At 29.6% G+C, this 19,068-nt stretch overlaps 1 protein-coding gene across 1 annotated transcript in view; it reads left to right on the top strand.

Moving 5' to 3' along the window:
- The window catches only part of LOC118191311 (dnaJ homolog subfamily C member 5-like), a 39,079-nt gene extending 23,584 nt beyond the window's left edge, over nucleotides 1-15,495 (top strand). Inside the window, exon 6 of the mRNA XM_035362112.2 lies at nucleotides 2,915-15,495. Within this exon, the coding sequence (XP_035218003.1) occupies nucleotides 2,915-3,103 (189 nt within the window). The 3' untranslated portion in view covers nucleotides 3,104-15,495. The remainder of the gene's footprint in view (nucleotides 1-2,914) is intronic.
- Nucleotides 15,496-19,068: the final 3,573 nt, after the last annotated feature.

Raw genomic sequence — 19,068 nt, forward strand, 5'->3', positions numbered from 1 at the left:
TGGTGTAGTGGTTCCGCATGCTGGGCTAGTATTCCATAGGTCCATAGTTCGATTCCTGGTGAAGGCGGTTGCTCATTTTTCATCTTTCATGCTTCCAAATTAACCTAATGTCTCCACAAGGCAGATAGCCATAGTGTGCTTTGCCATAATAATCAAATAACCAAAGCACTATATGAAATCCTTGAAAATACAGGTTGTTCCACCTTCTTGGCGTGCCTTCGTGGCGTGATGGTCTGCACACTCGGCCGGTATTCCAGAGGTCTGCAGTTTGATTCCCGGTGAAGGCATCGTTAATTTTTCATCTTGCCTGCTTCCAAAAAATACCTAATGTCTCTATAAACTGAGTTTCCAGACTTTACATGAGCTTAGAAAAACACTGATGAAATTAGCAGTTGATACATTTTATTTTAAATTCTTACCTGCTTCTCTGGTTCAAAATCAAAACCAGCGAAAATTTCACATATGGTCGAAAGACAGATTTTGAAACTATCAAAAACATTATATCTAACCCAAAATTTACTTCAAGTCATCAATTCAGTAATTCAGCAGAATTTATTTTTTCTTTCCCAGTAATTAATTCTTTCTTTGCTCATCTCGAAAATCTGATTCTTGCAAATGTTACGGATGAAAAATCTGAAAAATCATATCAGAGGAATAAGGTTGCACCGATTATTGAATGCTCGTCCACTTTCCAAGGGGAGAGGAGAGAAAAAAAAAAAAAAAAAAAAAAAAAACTACTTGAATCCTCACCATGCCAAAACTCAACTTTGAAACAACGAACTATGTCAACATGCTTTGGTGGGATAGTTGCAGTAGCTTTCCTTCTTTAAAATCTATTAACCGCTTCCCTTACAAATTTTTTTGAAAAAAAATTACAAAAAAATCTTCACCTTATTTTATTTTATTATTAAATACAAGGAAACAAAACAAAATATGTACGTTTCAAGTTGAATTTTTAATTTTTTACAGGTGTAAAAGCATTTAATTTTATTATTACTTTACTATCCCGAGTTATCTCGGGCAAATAAAAAAAAGTTAAATATTAATCATTGTATAATAGTTTTTGAAATAAGATACAATACAAAGTGGATACCCTACATTTTGTACACTAGTATCTGGTCTCTTTTCCTTACTAGCTTACCTCTAGAATCTCTTTTGTGGGAGCACAGCGTACAATCTCTCGTTGTCATTTGAAGTCTTCAAAAAGGCTATATACAGAAGAATCACTTCCACTGTTTTTAGTATCCACCTCTTCATAATCACTATCTGAAAAATCATCGCTTTCGCTATCTTGCGTCATCGCCATTATTTTACCTTTGTTCAATGCAACTATCCTTCTTTATACATTATTAGCCCACAAGCTGACGTATACTATACAATAGGGAAAACACGTGACCAGTCCGGCCAAAAGAACCATGAAACCAACAAAACTTGGCAAACTGCCAATCAAAGCTGAATATTTCGCTTCATTTCCTCCAGGCCGAATAAAACCCTGATGATGATAATTAACTGCAATATATATGAACTCGAGATAACTCGGGATAATCAGGCAAGCAGTTAAAGAATGGTACATTGCTGTAGTTGGATTTGCAAAGCTTCTTTTGTCAGAAACAGGTTGTAGACTGGCATCAATTTTGTGACTGAAGCACCTAAAAAGTTGTGTGGTTCTGTCACAAGAGAGAGCTTGATTATGATGACACTTCTCTCAAGAAAACTAACTTTAAGGTGCACTCTTTTTTAACAATAAAATTAAAAATGATAAATATGTTCGTTTGTTTACAAAAATGAAAGATCAGAATCATCAGAAGTTGCAAAGTATTGCTATTTTTACAATTTTTGTTAGCTTTTTGTACAAGGAATAAATGGTATGAAATTACAGTTTTTAAACTAGTGCCTTCACATTAACGTTAGGAACAACTGCATTCCAAAAGTAGTGAGTTCAGTAATTATAGCAAATTGGTGAAAAACAGAAATATTTCACTATTTTTCAAAATTTTAAGTGCACTGCATGAATGGAAGATATATCTTTACATAAAAACTTTCTATTGCATTTTGCATAGGCAATAGGCAACTTTTCCAGGGTATAGTGAAAGAAAAATACGAAATTTTTTTTCCGGCACACCCTAATGTAGAGTGGTGCTGTTGAAGAAGAAAATGCTTGATACTTAATGACTGGTAATAATTTTTGTGTAGGGATAATTCTTCATAGCATTATTGAAGCAAGCAGTGTATAGTTGAACCGGCACGAGAACTTAGTTATTTCTCTAAATTCTGTAGTAAATATATAAAAGTTTTCAGTTACTTATACTTAATTAATATGTTCTTCTTCATCAGGGAAACTGGTTACAGAAGGGCAGGGAAATTATAATAAACACTGAATTTCAGTGTTGACTCTGAATTGTCGCATTAACAAAATTTTAGGAAGCAGCAGACCAAAAATGCTATAATTGCTAAACAAATTATTCATTATTAATAATTGCTAAACAAATTATTTTGCCAACTTTTCAGTGTACATAACTAAAGAACTAGAAATATTTTTAATATGTATTTTATTTAGTTGTGCATTTATTTATTTGATCTTTTTAAGTGTACTGAACAAATTTTAGTATTTCATAACATATTATAGTAGAACAACAAAGGTTTGCTAATGCTTGAAGTCTACACATTCTTTCTCAGATGCAGGTGATTTTTGATAGGTTTTTTTTTTTTTTTTTTTTTTTTTTTCATTCAGTATGAAACTAGCAGTTATAATCTAATTAACTTTCTTTTTTTTAATTTTGCCTAATTATTTTGTTAAACGTTTCTGAACTTGTATCTATAAATGAAATTAACCCTTTTCTATTTTAATTGAACAAGACTGATAGATCTATTCTTGATTTTAAATATTTATAATTTGTTATCAATTCTTTTCCAGGAGGATTACGAAAGCGGCGGCAGTAATCCACCTTCGCCTGTCCGTACACAGCCCCAGAGCTCTGATCCTTCTAAAATTCCAATGGCAATGCCTGCACCAGGAGAAAATGCCACAGAAATGACTGGACTAAAAAGTGCACAGACTGTTACATACATGACAGGTCACGATGCTACGTTACAAAGCCAGTAACTTATAGCTATTTATTTTAGCTTCCTCTTAATGTAGAAAGTATTTGATGGATGTCCTGTATCATGGTTAGGGTTTCATGATGGATAATTTGGAGTCAGTGTGAGCATATATGATGTACATGTCTTCTTGATTCTTTAATGCTCGCTATCGTATTGATAAAAAAAAGTATGTGAAATTGTTTTGATTTTTGCATGTGTGTCTTCAGATCTTGTCAGTGTGAAATTTACAAATTGTTTTAAATTTGAGGTTAATTTCTTTCACACATTTTTGAAGACTGAAATTTTCCCAGCTAAAGTTATATACATTTGTTACGAAAAATGGGGGATAAAAATCAAATTTTTGCAGTGCAGTAATGAAACATTGCATGCAATTTTTTAATCTTGTGGTAAAAAGAAGTTATAAAGAAGTTTGATGATTATTTGAAAAAGTGTGAATTTTTTTTAAAAATATTAATAATTAGATATATCTCTTTATTTATTATTAAATGTATATATAAACACATACACACACACACACACACACACACATATATATATATGTATAATTTAATATTATAACTACTAAAATTGAATATTTAAAATTTATGTACAAAAGTTCATTTTTACCTTTTTCTAAAGCTACTTTAGAAAATTACTGGAATTGTGTCACCAAATCATGCAAGCTGGATAGGTAGCTATAATGTTTTCTTGATGATCAGCTGGTTTCTGATCAAATGAACTTATTTTCTTTGCGAATTTTTATTTTCTTTGCTAATTTAGATTGAAATGAAGTATACCTGTTGATTAGGTGGCTGCTTTTCTTAATTAAGAAAATTCTATATTCTTCAGTACAAAGAGTGCCATGTGTTACAGAAGCCTAATATTGTGTCACAAATTTGTAAAATACCTGTGGCACAACAGTGGCATATATGATGTTGTCTCCTCTTTAAAATGCATCATTATTAATGGCTGGACGGTAAGTCACAAAATGTTTAATCAGCCATATGCCACTATAAATGAATATGCTCTGTGTCGTGTGGCATCACACATGTGCATATGTTATGTTATATATAAAATGTGCATCCATTGAGACAGAGCAGTTTTCCCAGTTATTGAGAAAAAGTATATAAATTCAGCAAAAACAAGCAGCAGGAAATGACAAGCAAATTAATTTTTTGTGATACAAAATTCCAGTAAAGGTTTTATGAGTGATATTTAGGTAAGAAATGAAAAGACCATTGCACGTGATTAATGTATTGCATTCACCAGATTACATAACCATGTGGTCACACAGAAAGTTTTAAAAATGGTAATTGGCATTGTCAATTTACAGCTTGAGAAAAATATTTTCAAATAAGTTTCTGTTAAAAAAAGTGTAGATAGTGTTTGGGGAAAATTTCTCTTTCATTTTCATCCTCTGTTTTAACATTATTAGACAGTGTTAAATTTGGCATAAATTTTGAAAGTTTGAGCATTTTTCTGAACACTTTGCATTTATGCCTCATTAGTAGCAGACTGTCTATGTAAAATCAAAAACTTACAGTATCAATAGCAGCAGTGAAATAAATGACATTCTTTCAAGCATATTGAGGAGGAAAATTAAGAAACTAATGATCTGTGATATGTCAAGTATCTTTGAATGGTAAAGAATTAATATCTAAAATAATGTAGAAAAGTTGTAGTAAAATTAATGAAAATGAGAAAAATGAAATGTTCTAATTAGAAAGCTTAATGTGGAGAGTAAAATGTGTAAGTATTTTGTGACATATTTTTCTGTTGCTGTAAATCAGTTTTATACAAATATTATTTCTTTCAGCACTTGTAAAAAATTAATTTTAGTATTCATTCTAATATAAAGTTATATAATAAAATTATTGAATTAGGTTGAATATACCATATATTCCAGTGCGTAACTCGCACTTTAAATAAAAAAAAAAAAAGATTGAAATTCATGGGTGCATATTATATGCCAGATATAAAAATGATAGATTTAAAAATGAGGAAAAGAAGAGTATACAAAAATTAGATTTTTACGCCATCAAAAGTTACTTCAAAGTTTTCACTTTTATTTGCATTCTGTTTTGCCCAGGTTGAGGCAAATAAACATATGATTAATCCATTCCTTGTTACAATTAATCCATTCTGCTGATTTTCTGGATTGCAACACTTTCTTCTCCGCTAGGCCATTTTGTTACTCCTTTATGCAAAGCACATTTATTCTTTCGCATATTAATTATTGTAATTTCATTTTTGTTCCTGTCATGTATAGAGCCTTCACTAGTACCAAATTCCTTGCTGCAGCACAAGTCCCATTTTTCGTTGCAGATTAAATGACTTTGCACTTGACACCAGTGCTATTAGTTTGGTTGATTTATTCGATTATCTCAAAGCACTTGAGGGCTATCGGTCTAAGGGGAGGGATGCCTTCATGGAAGACTTTCTAAGGGAAACTGGCTTATATACATGTTACAAATGGGGAAGACGCCCATACAGCCAGCCTGTTTGCAGGATTCGAACCTGGGACCGAATGCTCGGCCGGCTAGTGGGTTACACAAGCACTGTATTTTTTTTTTTTTTTTTTTTTTTTTTGGTAGGAGCTGTATTTTCTACTAAAAGGGACACTACATCAACTGTATTTCAACTAAAGCAAATGCAGCTTTTATTGTTCCTCGTGTTGCATGTTAATTCAGTATACCTTTGTTGAAAAGCCTGGGGAAAATCTTCGAATGAATGGATCCAAAAGATAAGACCATGGCACATGTATCTTTCAGGTTTCTTTGCAAAGAAAAGTGTGCGTGTTATACAGTGAATAAACCTAAAAATTAAAAAATATAGTTTGAAATTATAGATGTGCATTATACACTAGTGGTATATGTTATTGACTGGAATATATGGTATTTCTTGACCAAAAATTAGATTTCTTTTTAATTATTTCTAGAGTAGTGTTAAACTGTTTTGCTATTTTTTGGGAGGGAGCATATTTATATCTGGGCTTTGAATTTTTTTAGCAAGAACTGAATGTTGTTAAAAATTAGAAGGTTTTGTGTTTTTTTCTTTAATACAGGGGCAGCTAATAATCATGCTACTATTGTTATTTCACTATAGTTCTGTCATTAGTAACGTTAAACAAATAGTTCTCTTGTTATACTTCAATCTTTTGTATACCACTTCAAAATTCTTATCTTTCTCCCCATCATGTGACTAGTCACAAATAGTCAAGACAAACTGTCAGACATTCTATGACTTTACTATTTGACTAATCATATGAGTAGGCAAATAGTGTAGGCATAGAAGAGGAATCATTTATTCATGATTGTGCTCAAATTATTGGTAAGATGGAGGTACATCAGTCCACAAATAATACTGTGAAGTTTAAAACAGAAAAAGAGGCAGAGATGTGCCAACCTGCATCTCCATAGCTTTAATATCCAGTATTACATATTTCTTGTTCTCTCATTTACTTCATCTTCACATCATTATAGCAAACTGTGTCAACTCCAGCCTAAATGGTGTCCACCAGCGGCTGAGCGGTAAAGCCGCTGAACATTGGTAGTTCGGTCCTAGGTTCGAATCCGTGAACGGTCTGGCTGCATGAGCATTTTCGTGGTTTTCTCCATGTGTAACGTGTATATGAGCCGGTTTCCCTTAGAAAGTCCTCCATGAAGGCATCCTTCCCTTTAGGCAGATAGCCCTCGTGTGCTTTGCTATAATTGAATAATCCAATCCAATCCAGCCTAAATGTAATCTGTTATAAGTGCAGAAATGAGTGATCCTGGGACTGTATTCATTATTTATGTTCAGTTCTATGAAAAATAATAAATGAAAGTTATTCAATGGCACAGAACAGAGAAATGTATGACAATAGAAGTTTTGGTTTATAGGGCCTGATTTATGTATGGGAGAAGAGGCATTTACCCGAGGTCTCCAAAAAAACCTTAAAAAAAATCCTTCTGCAATGTTTAAAATATATAAAATTTTTTAAAACGTTTTCATTTCTAGATTTTAAGAATTCAAGGTAAAAACAAGAATAAACTTTTAAACCTTATATTTTAATTTAGTTTGTGTCTCTTTAATATGTAAACAAAAATCAACTAAAGTTTTTTCGAGTATATTGTTTTTTTCCAGCATATCCAAATTTTTTCTGTGGGCAGGGGAAGATCATTGTTTATAATTTATTTCATGTAATAAGTATTTAAGTGAATCAATGAAAAAATATACAGACAGGTGAAATATATTTTTTAAATAACTCTGAAAGGGAAAAAATATAAATTATTAGGTTATTTTATGAAATACTATAGTATAAAATCCGTATCAGCAGTATTTATTGCATTAAAATGAACTGATGAAAGAGAGGCATTCGTAAAAGATTTGCCCTTGGTCTCCAAACTTTGGCTCTATTGATTTAACATTATTATAGTATTTGATATTTTCCCAGATTAATTTTACAACAAATAAAGGAAATCACAATGTCATTTCAGTCACTGATTTTCTTAAAATTTATGCCAAATTCAATGCTGTTTCGTAATACTTGGAGCTAGTATTGCCAAATTTATGTTAGTTACTTTGTGTTCTTACTATTAATTGTTTCTGAATTGCTTTCCCAACTGTTGAGTCGGTTGAGTGAAATAAATTACTGGAACAAATATTTATTTCATTACACTAATTTTATTTTAATTCAAGGTTTTGTTTATTTATTTTTTACATTTGTTGTGGTATTTTGCTTGAAGCAAAATGTTGATTTGTATAGAATAAATGCAGCTGAGTTTGAGAAAAGACTTTTAACATTCCCAACCCTTTTTATTAAGTTTTTTCCATCATTATTGATACATAATGCAAGAAGATACATCTATTATTATACCTTCTTCTCATCCTATCTTCCTTAAAGTATTCAGTCATATTTTGTGCATGAGATTGGAATACATTACTTATCAATTATTTATATTTGTAATGTCTGAAATTCTGGTTTTTTCTTAAGAAATGAATTAAACTTCTGTATTTAATACTATGTTTAATTTTTGGATCATTTTATATTGATATAGATTTCCGTATAATAAAACACTTAAAATTGAGAACTTGAGACATTCCTCATTTATGTATAATTTTTACATTGAAATATCCCAGAGTGTACCATTTAAAAGTAACTGATCTTAGTGTGTTACTGATGAAAGAAAGTGTTCTGGAATTTTTTTAAACCTTTCTTTATTTACCAGTTACCTCTATATTCATTTACAAAAAATTAAGAAACTTCCACATGTGATCCTCTTATGAAGCAGATAACTTCTAGTCTATAATTAATCTCATATCCAGCTGCTACAATATGAGTGAAATTGTGGAAGATGTGAAAGTAGGAATTTAGGTGAACCCATTGTAAATATCTTGAATTTAACTTTGATGAAAATGGTTACTCATGTTGACTATGGCACTAGGTCAATATTGCATAGACCCTTGGCATGCACAAGACTGACACAGCAGATCAAAAACCCATGCCAGTGTTGATCCTGTGCAAATGTCTATTATGTTTCATGTCAACACTAAGCTGTGTTGATCTTGTGCCATGTCAGTTCTAAAGTGTTTTTATCCTCTGAATGGATACCTGCATGTGCAGGTTATTTCATAATATTGTCTGTATGTTGTAGGAAGCATTACTTATTCTTGAAATGAATATCATGTAAATTCAGTTTTAGGCATTAAAAATGCCTGCAATTTAGTCTTTCTGTTTTTTTTACGTCGTGTTATATTGTTAATATCATTTTCAGACTGAAATTAAATCTATGCACTGCTTAACAAACTAAAGGTGATTTAGAAACACTTCTTAATAGTTTGTATCTTTATTCTGTTTATTAATAATATATATAATTGGTGTAATTCATTTTATTATTTAATAACACATATAACCCAATAATTATATTTATAAATTTTAGCTAATTAGTAATTATATGAATTTCCATCATTATAGTAATTAGATGATGTTTCTAATGCCACATATAGTATACTTCTGGATATTTATTGTCTATCCAGTTTACATTTTCTTGGCAATAAATTTTTGGCAACAAGAATTTTTTAGGTAGCAAAACATCTCTAGTGACATTTTGGTAATCCTTGAAATATATTCTTGAAATATGGCTATACGTTTTGGATCTGCAGTAAATTCTATAAGCTTTCTATGGTAAATTCAACAAACTGCATTTCCTTGTTATTATTAATTGAATCCTTAGCTGCTAAAGTAAAGAAAAGTAATGAATGAAATTGATGTACTGAATAATCAGAAAGAAAATTACAAATAATTGTTTCCAGGTATGTCCCTTATGTCATCAAAGATGTTTTGACACTCCTTCCAAAAAAGAAACAAGCCTTGTTGTCATAAAAGTTATTGCCATAAAAATGTGAGCTTGAATAGTCATTGAGTTCCTACTTTCATACAGAATAATCATTGAGCCATCTTATTAAGGAATTTGTAAACATTTTCCCTTAAAATGTGTACAATAAACTCTCTTATATATACAATAAAAAACATGTTAAAATAATTCATAACTTGCATCTGAGCCATCTTTTGTTAATTTACTAACTTGATTATTACAGTTTTAGTTAGCAACAAAATATAATAAATGCTATAAAACTGTAATGAATATATATACTCAGTTCTTGAATAGTAATAAGTAGGACTTAGCTGTACATTCTCGACATGAGTAATGTTATTTCTTTACTTTCTCCTGGCATGAATAATAATCCTTTACTTAATTCTTGCATGAATAATAATCTTTTACTTAATGCTTGCATGAATAGTAATATTCTTTTATTTCTTCCTTACATGAGTAATGTTACTCCTTTACTTGTTCTGCATTTAAAAAAAGTTATTCTTTTCTTACGCCTTGCATCATGCTTCAGTTATCTATACTTCAGAGGTCAGAGTAACCTGTTTCTTCTAGACCAAGTAAAATTAAGCATTTTGATAAATTATCTATGTTTTTGTTTCCTTGCTTTTATTTGAATAGCAATATAAAAAAGATTACTACAGTACTGTATACATTTTTAAGAAGCTATTACATGAATTTACATGAATATTGATGCAACAATGCTTCAAAAATGCATAGTCATTAAAAATTAATGAAAGAACTAGTATATACAATACATAGACCAGTTGTTCTTTGTGTATCTTGTGTGTCAAGTGGTTAGCAATAAACGTGCTTCTTTTGCAAAAGAAGAGTACGTAAATAAAAAGGCATGTCTGACCCATAATTCTTGGAGTATAACCGAAAAATTAATAAATGTGTAAACACTTAGTGTTGAATTTTGAAAGTGTGAATTGATTGGATAATTTTTAGGAGATATTGCTGGCTTATTTAAATGAACTGAATGTATTTTTTCTAAGGCCATAAGCAGCTAACCAACTTGGCTCGAGCAAACTACAGCCTATAAGCTGCATACATCTTGTTGTGTATTTTTATGTGGTTTATGAGAAATAGTCATAGGTTAGTTTTTCTATGTTTTAATGCCTCTGTAAATAAATTTTGCTTTCTCTGGATTTGTCAGCTTGTGAACTATTTTATAACTTCTAAATTTATTAAAATCAGTATAGCATACAACAGATCATAGATCATCCTTTGTTAAGTATTCTGTCCTAAAATGGCCTTTTCTTGCTTGTCATCAAGTAGATGCTTGTGGTGTTCGTGAAAAAATAATACAAATTCTGTATCATAAGTGGGTGAAATCTAAGTAAGGAGACTTTACGTATTTCCATTACAAAATTAACATCTGAAATTAAAAAAAGTAATGAAAGGTGTAAAACACTATCATTTGTCTCATTAGAAATTTACAAAATTTTGTTAGAACTGACTTACAGCATTTTATATATAACTAAAAAGCCTATGTTATTCGTGTACCTTTATTTAAAAGTGGTTCTTCAGTCAAAATTTTACTCGGAACTGCATTAAATGATGTTTCTAAGTATGGCAGCATTTGAAATTACCTCAGTTGAGAACAGTAGCTCAATTCACTTTGGGTCTCTGTTTGGACAAAAAAATTGAAACAGCAAAAAATATATCACACTAGTAGTTATTTTATTGTAACACTTTTAATTTAGGATTTAATAGAAGAGTAACATGTTTCAGTATATTTGCAGCTGTGTACTAAATTTACTGTTCATAAAAACCTCTCACTTACATTGAAATTTACTCGAAAACATTGCATTTTTATTGTTTTTAATTTCATTTTGAGAAGAAAATTTTTTTTTTCCAAATTTTGTTTAATTGAAAAATTACTATATCTTTACAGGTTATAAATAAAATTACAGCTAATATTTTCAGTGATTCACTGTGTAACAAATCAAAACAATTATTTTTACTTTACTCTGCAGAATCACAACCATTTCTGCATTAAACTTCCAATTTTATTAAAATTTTTTCATAACATCTGCATAAAAAATATAATCAAATTCATTTGATAGCCATCTGTGATTAAAGCATTGTTTAGTATGAAATGAGTTATTGAATAATTATATTTATGCAACTATGAAACATTTTAATGACATTTTTATTTAAAAGGATATTTTTATCTGTATGCAGGTACTATAATAGAAATATAATCTAAGAGCACTAGCGCCTTTCAAACTTCCATGCATTCTAAATTTCATCGTTGCGTACATTGCAAAGGTTTTTCCTTTTTTCCGTTGAATCTTAATGGAAATGTGGACGGAAAATACTTCTTGATCAGTTAAATTTGCCTTTTTTGTTGGAAATTTAGTTCACTGTGTGCTTTTCTCCAATGTATTTGCTAGTACATGTAAATTCAATATTTAAGAGGCATATGTTCTGTTTTATGCATATGCATGTATAAAAATAAATGGTTTGCCATCTAGCACATTTTAAAGACAATAGCTATCTATTTTGCTATGTTTTTGCAATAGAGAAATTGGGCGTAGTGAAAAAATAAATTTCATTTTTATTTAGTTGTAGTTTAAATTATAATTCTTTTTAGAAGTAAAAACATAGATTTTGTTTCTGTGTGGTTGTAATTTACTTTACTATTTTAAAGAAGTAAAAGAGTAAATTTCATGTCTCTACAGTTATTTACTTTAATCTTATTCTTTAGAAGCATAAGCATAAATTTCATCTCTTTGCAGCTGTAATTTAATATGTTATTATTATTTTGGATGTTAAGGAACTGGTGCAGTTCTAGTTTATTTTTTTAGAAGTAAAAGAAATTTATTTCTATTCAGTTGTTATTAGTTAATTATTATTGTTATTTTATGAATAGCTTTGACTACTTTGATGCTATTAACATGGCAGTAAGTGTTGTAATGCAGCTATTTTTTTAAACTCTTGCAATTTTTAGAGATTCATGTAGCATTACATTTATTAGTAGTTGATAAAAGATATCACATTTGAAAAGTTTAATCATCATATATTTTCCTGTCTTGCAAGGAATCATAAAAGGCAGTATATTATGCATGGAAGCCATTTATATTTATGTTATAGCAAATTATAATGTGTATGTATAAAAGTATGTGTAAAATAATTTACTACTGAAATAGATCCCCTCCTCCAAATTCATGGAACAAATTGCTAATTTCATTTTTTTCCAAAACTGCAAATTCGATTTTATTTTAAATTTTTGTTAAAGTTTGAAATTTGTTTGTTATCATCATTCGTTATTGAAAAATTTTAGTAATTTAGCAGTTCGTAATTTAAGTTCCTTAATCCTTGGATGTTTTGATATCCATAATTTAAATGAAATATAGTTAACTTCCTTTAAAAATATCCTTTCACTTGAGGAATTTACATTTTTCATCATAGAATTCAAAATGGTAATCCTAAAACTGAAATAAAAATATAATTGTTTAAATTTATAAGTTATTATTATTGATTAGAATATTTTCAAAGATAAATAAATAGTCTCTTTCTATGTGTGTAATAATTATTCATCTCCAATAAAATGTAATCATTCATTATTGTGGAATTTTAAATGCAAATAATTCTTTTAAAAAGACAAAATTTATATCTGAGGACTTAGATTCAAAATTTTCCTGCATTCAGAACTTAGTTATGGATTAATCGGTTTATTTTCCCCATTTTGCGCAAAGAGGGATTTTTCTTTTAAAAAAGTTAATTAATAGAGGCCTTTTAAAAAAAAAACTGTAAACGTATTACCATTTATGTGAATGCAAATATTGTGATTTACCTGCCAGATTTTATTTAATCAATGTCTACTTGCTTAACAATCTGAGTTAAAATATGCAAGTACATTTGTAATTAGTTTGAATTCTACATTTTACAGTGTTTAATTGATATATTTAACAATATTATGAAAGTTTCCATTATTTTTAGAAGTAATAAAAGATGTTACAAATGTTATATGTTGCAGAATTGTTTTTTTTTTAATTATATATTTAACTCTTATAATTTAAAGCCAACTTAATTTCAAATATGCTTAAAGTCATAACTTTTACGAGCATTTTCAGCGTCATTGGAATAAAAAGTTTCTCTTCACCCTTCTCCTCTGGCATGGAGTAATGTCAGTGACATTTATTATTATAAATGACTGCAGATTTTACCAAAGTGACTATTCATACTTTTTTTTGCCACATTTGGATTATTTTTGAAACTTGGTTGAAGTATCACCTGTTTTGCTGAAAACAGATTTTTGGTAAACTTATTTCCTCTGGGCCTCCAGATTTTTTTTTATTAACTCACATTTAAAATTAATTATAAACATTAAAGCCTTAAAATTTAAGGCCATAAATATTTTACTAAAGAGTGCATATAGAGATTTATTTTTAAATTTGTGATATATGTAATGTTAGGTTTCTCTTATACTGTTAACAAAGATAATTTGATATATATATATTTCTATTCTATTGAAATAACCTTTGAAACAAAGCATTTTGTAAGGTCTATGTTATTAACACACATTTTAAAGAACAAGTTTATAAAATTAAACTCAATTTAACGTAATCTGAACTGAAGTCTAACCTTCTAAACTGCCAGAGGAATTATCTCATCTTTTCCTAACTGTACTAGAAGAGTAAGTAAATGCAACATTGTATAATAACTTAGGATCTTGTTGGACTTAACTTGAAATTACAAACTGAAACAATTAACTAAACTTACTTTAATTTTTAACGTTTGGACAGAAACAATGATTCCATGTCAATACAGCCGGTTGATGTTGCCTTTCTCTTAAATGTAGATCCTTGCTTTTTACTTTAACCTCACTTCATTTTGCACATTCTATGCGTTAGGAGAAACAGTAGAAGGTCAGGGCAAATTTTAACATAAGAAATAATGCATTAATTAAAATAAAAACTTAAAATATTTGTTTTTTATTACCAGCATATGTTTTTAAGTATGGATGAAACAAATATTTCATGGGCCTGCATCTTAGATTGGCATCTTAAATTGGTACTCATAATATATGCACATTGTCTACCTGCGATTGTGCAGTTCCTAGAAATTTTAACATTATGAAACAGTTTTGTTTTGTGACTTGTGTTTTTTTAATTGCATAGCTTGTTTTAGGCTGTTTAATTGGTATGCCATTAAGTGTCTTAATTGGTTGCATAATAAGATATTAAGTAAGATGAAATTGATCATCTCGGTTGCATAACATTAAATTGCCTATATCATTATATGCTGGTAATTTTATTTGGTTATTAGTTTCTAGGAGAAGTTTTTGTTTATTTGCATCTATTCTTGTTTTTATGGTTTGTTTAAAATTCCTTATATAGCATAGTATGTTATAGTAAAGCTGTTCTGAACTGTTTGATTGGAATGTGTCTTTCATGAATGTGCAAATGAAAAATTTGTTTTGGTTCCAAAAGTCTGTTTACTAATTATTTGTTGCGAATGTTGACATGCTTTTTTGACAATGGTATAGCATATTTCAAGGCATTTATAAAATTATAATGAAGGTTGCAGTATTCAAAAAGTGTAGTTATAAAATTAGATACCATTGAATAAGTTTTATATTGTTACTTGCCGATTGTTGTGAATATGTAAATACAGTATTAAATTTAATTATGTAAAATTTCTGTTGTAGTTCATTAGTTTCAAAACTTGATATATTTGAAGTCATGTATTCACTCATTTAATATGCAATACAGTTTGTTAACCTTGAATATTTTATTATTCAGATTGCATAATATTTACGTATATAGATATTTTACTTATTCTGATAATGTATTGTAATCATGTGCTTTGCATATCAATTAACTATCTTACCCATTTTAATCATATGGGGAAATACCCTACTCTTGTAATTGATATAAAATTATTTAAAATTTGTAAAGCGATAAAAACGATGATGAATGAAAATTTATTGTCTTCTTAGTACCTATGCGAAAAAATATACCTAACAGCCACCTTTGCACTTGTATGTTGATAATAATAATAATAATAATAAATAGATAATGATTTTTTAGATCAAGTGTTTTCTTTATTCGATTTAGTTCACATGCATGTACACTACATTGGAGCGTCTTGGAAATCAATCAGAAAAAGAACCTAAAATGAATTTTGTGTAGGAAACTGACACATAATCTGAATATTTTGAAACAATTACACAGGAGGAAATATTAATGATAAAAATCTGATGTGTACACCACATGACTTCCTTGTACGGAATATTAAATTATATGCATTTTTTCTAGCATTTCATTTAAACGTATTGGATTGAATTAAATCTACTTCGCCCACAGCGCATAAACCATAATAGAATAAATGCATTCTTTAAAATTTACTCTAACATTTGTTTACCATAGCGACACTCTGGCACTAGATTCACTTAACAGTATTATATTTCGTTCATATTATAACTCATAATGCACAAAATTTATATCATTTAAAGAATAGAATTAGCTAATCATTATCACATGTTTTATTCAAATACTATAATAAAGCCAGAATGATGTATAAAAGAAATTAAGCAAACAAAACAAAAAAGGAAAGTTTTTCACAGACGATTGGGTATTTCTCATTCAATTAATTCAGTTCTCACTTCGCGAGAAGGCAAAAATACATAAAAACTCAAAATATCTATATTAAAAATTACGAAGTACTAAATCTTAAACACTTATTTCCTCGAAAAAATTCCATAAAGGATTAAGCATGATTTAATTGGCAATAATAAATGAAGGCGTTATCTTTGTTGTTGCGAAGCTAAGTTTCTCTAGATTGGCAACAAATCCGCTAGTCTGCTGTTTCAAATGTAAGCAATCAATTGCCGCCATAAAAAAAAAGGCTTAGCGGCAATTAAACAACTTTAAAATTGTTGATAATTCTAAAAACATTGCATACAGATTTACTAAAGGCATAAAAACCTTAATCGGAAGATAAAAACAACATAATTCAATCATTTTTAAAGCAAAAAAATGTACAATTTACAAACATGTAAGAGTAAAGAAACTGAGATTACTGAGCCGGGTAACAGAGTGGATATATATATCAATATATTTATATACGTTTGGTGCGGCCAATTGCAACCAAAATACGAGGTGCACATCTACATGTTAAGCAGTCCTATATACAAAATTTCAACGTTCTGAGGCTACTCGTTTTTGAGTTATGCGAGATACGTACGTACATACGTTCGTACAGACGCCACGAAAAATTCTCTTCAGAACTAATTTTAAAGCAGTTTTATAATTTTTTTGGAGTAATCGAGTCTTTTATTCTGTTCTTGCGTACAGATATCACGCAAAAACATCGTTAAATTGCATTCGAAAGCGATCAAAATGGATATTTTCGTTGAAATATGCTGCCTGAAACTTTTCGCGATTACAATACTTCCTTTTTACTTCGTACAAGGAAGTAAGAAATGAAAATTAAGCTTAATGAAATTGATTTTAATGTATTTATAGTAGCTTTTTTTCATCCTTTGCTGAAAAGTAATTAAGAAATTGTCCATTATAACATTCATTACCATGTTTGAATTTCAGAATCAAGATATTCAAAAATCGCCAAAATAAAAATCTTTAAAGTATGACAGAATTAAGATGTGTTTTAAATTTTATTCGCCCCAAATTTATTGTACACAAAGTGTTTTAAATTTTATTCCCCTCCCACCCAAAACAAATATTATAACATTTATTACCATGCTTAAATTTCAGAATCAAGATATTCGAAAATCACCAAAATAAAAATCTTTTAAAGTATGACAGAATTTAAGATGTGTTTTAAATTTTATTCCCCCCAAATTTATTGTACACAAAGCCTTAAAATCGACAAATTGTTTTAAATTTTATTCCCCTCCCACCCAAAACAAATATCATAACATTTATTACCATGTTTAAATTTCAGAATCAAGATATTCAAAAATCGCCAAAATAAAAATCTTTTAAAGTATGACAGATTTAAGATGTGTTTTAAATTTATTCCCCCCCAAATTTATTGTACACAAAGCTTTAAAATCGACAAAGTGTTTTAAATTTTACTCTCCTCCCACCCAAAACAAATATCATACACGAAGTCTTACAATTTCGGCAAAATGTTGTTATAAGTTACCATACTGGCGACGAGCAACAAAATAATTTAACATTTTTTGACCTAATAAAGAGCAAAAGTTCAAGCGATGAGCCGTATGTCTGCTAAAGGCATGCTCTTTAAACACAGGTTGGCACTATAATGGACGCTTTGCAGAAAATTGTAATTGTGAAAGTTAGATTTCACTTGCTATATCGTAAAATTAAGATGTTTAAAATTTGCTGTTAAAAGTCATATCTTTTGAAGCTCCAATTTAAAAAATAAGGAACGACAGCTGTGTGTTGAGTTAGCTTATATGCTTAGTTTCTAAAGAAAGCTATCAACCAATACATTACTGGACATTAATATAACATAAGGTTGTTAGTACCAGTATTTGTTACGGACTATATGTTTGCCTGTATATGCTGCTTTCCAGCAAACTTAATGTGCGTGCGGAGAAGCTAACGGCATATGTAAAATCTTAGGGAAGGAAGATGCGTGTAAAATTATCGAGTTGCTAAATAGGAAATTTGGCCTTTGTAAAGCTGGATGGGAAAATCTTTTTGGCAGAATTTATTTTAAGTTTCTGCTGAAGGATTCAAGAAAGAATGGTGGTTACAAGGTGGAAAGAAATAGAAATCATGTATTAATTGTTCTTTACTTAATATGTTTCACAAACAATAAATACGTAACACATGGACTGTATTCCTTCACTTTTATTTCATTACACTAATTATAAATAATATGTCAGCGATGCGAAATAATTGATACACAATAAGCGAGCCATTCTACATGGCTGTCACAAACACAATTCTATGAATCAATTATCTTGTTGCCACACATAAAGTTCAAAACTAAAGGAAGAAAAGCAAAAGAATTTTACGCTGTTTGCAACAACAAAATGAAGCAAACGATACTCACATAAACATCTTGCTTAACTCAAACGTAAACTCCGATGTGCATTTGAGTAAGCACATTGTTTGCGGCTGTCTGTTTTAACGCCATTATTGTTGCTGACTGGAATTTTCATGTTAGAACTTATTCGAAAAGTGTTCACAAGTGAATGCAAAATAAGCTATTGACTCCTCATTTCCGCAGTTGCAAAACGTAGCTTAAAGTTCAGCTCCATTCAAGATTGCATTCGAATGTCGAACGCACGAAGTATTCGTGTAACTGTACATGAGCTTGTAGAGATCTTACAGATGTCCCAGCGTCACTATGATGCGCTACCGTAAATTGGCCTGTTTCTTGAACATTGCTGGATGTGTGTTATCCGTTTTACTTAATATTAAGTGATGTTTAAGAAAGGTAAAGATTTTGTCAATTTTGAAGATTGAGCAATAAATTAAAAATAATATTTTCCTTCAAAATAATAATGAATCGTGTATTTAATTGAACATATCATATATAATATATAATGTAATATAATTTAGCTAATACTTAATAGAAATCTTTCGGCTATCTTTGCTGTGAAGAGTTTACGGCCCCTTGAAAGTGGCCACAATGTAGCAATTTGCTAGGGGTATATCTTCAA

The sequence above is a fragment of the Stegodyphus dumicola genome, chromosome 9 (assembly GCF_044657685.1).
Source record: "Stegodyphus dumicola isolate Sdum_Otavi_A_Nest chromosome 9, ASM4465768v1".
In the NCBI taxonomy this organism is placed as follows: Eukaryota; Metazoa; Arthropoda; class Arachnida; order Araneae; family Eresidae; genus Stegodyphus; species Stegodyphus dumicola.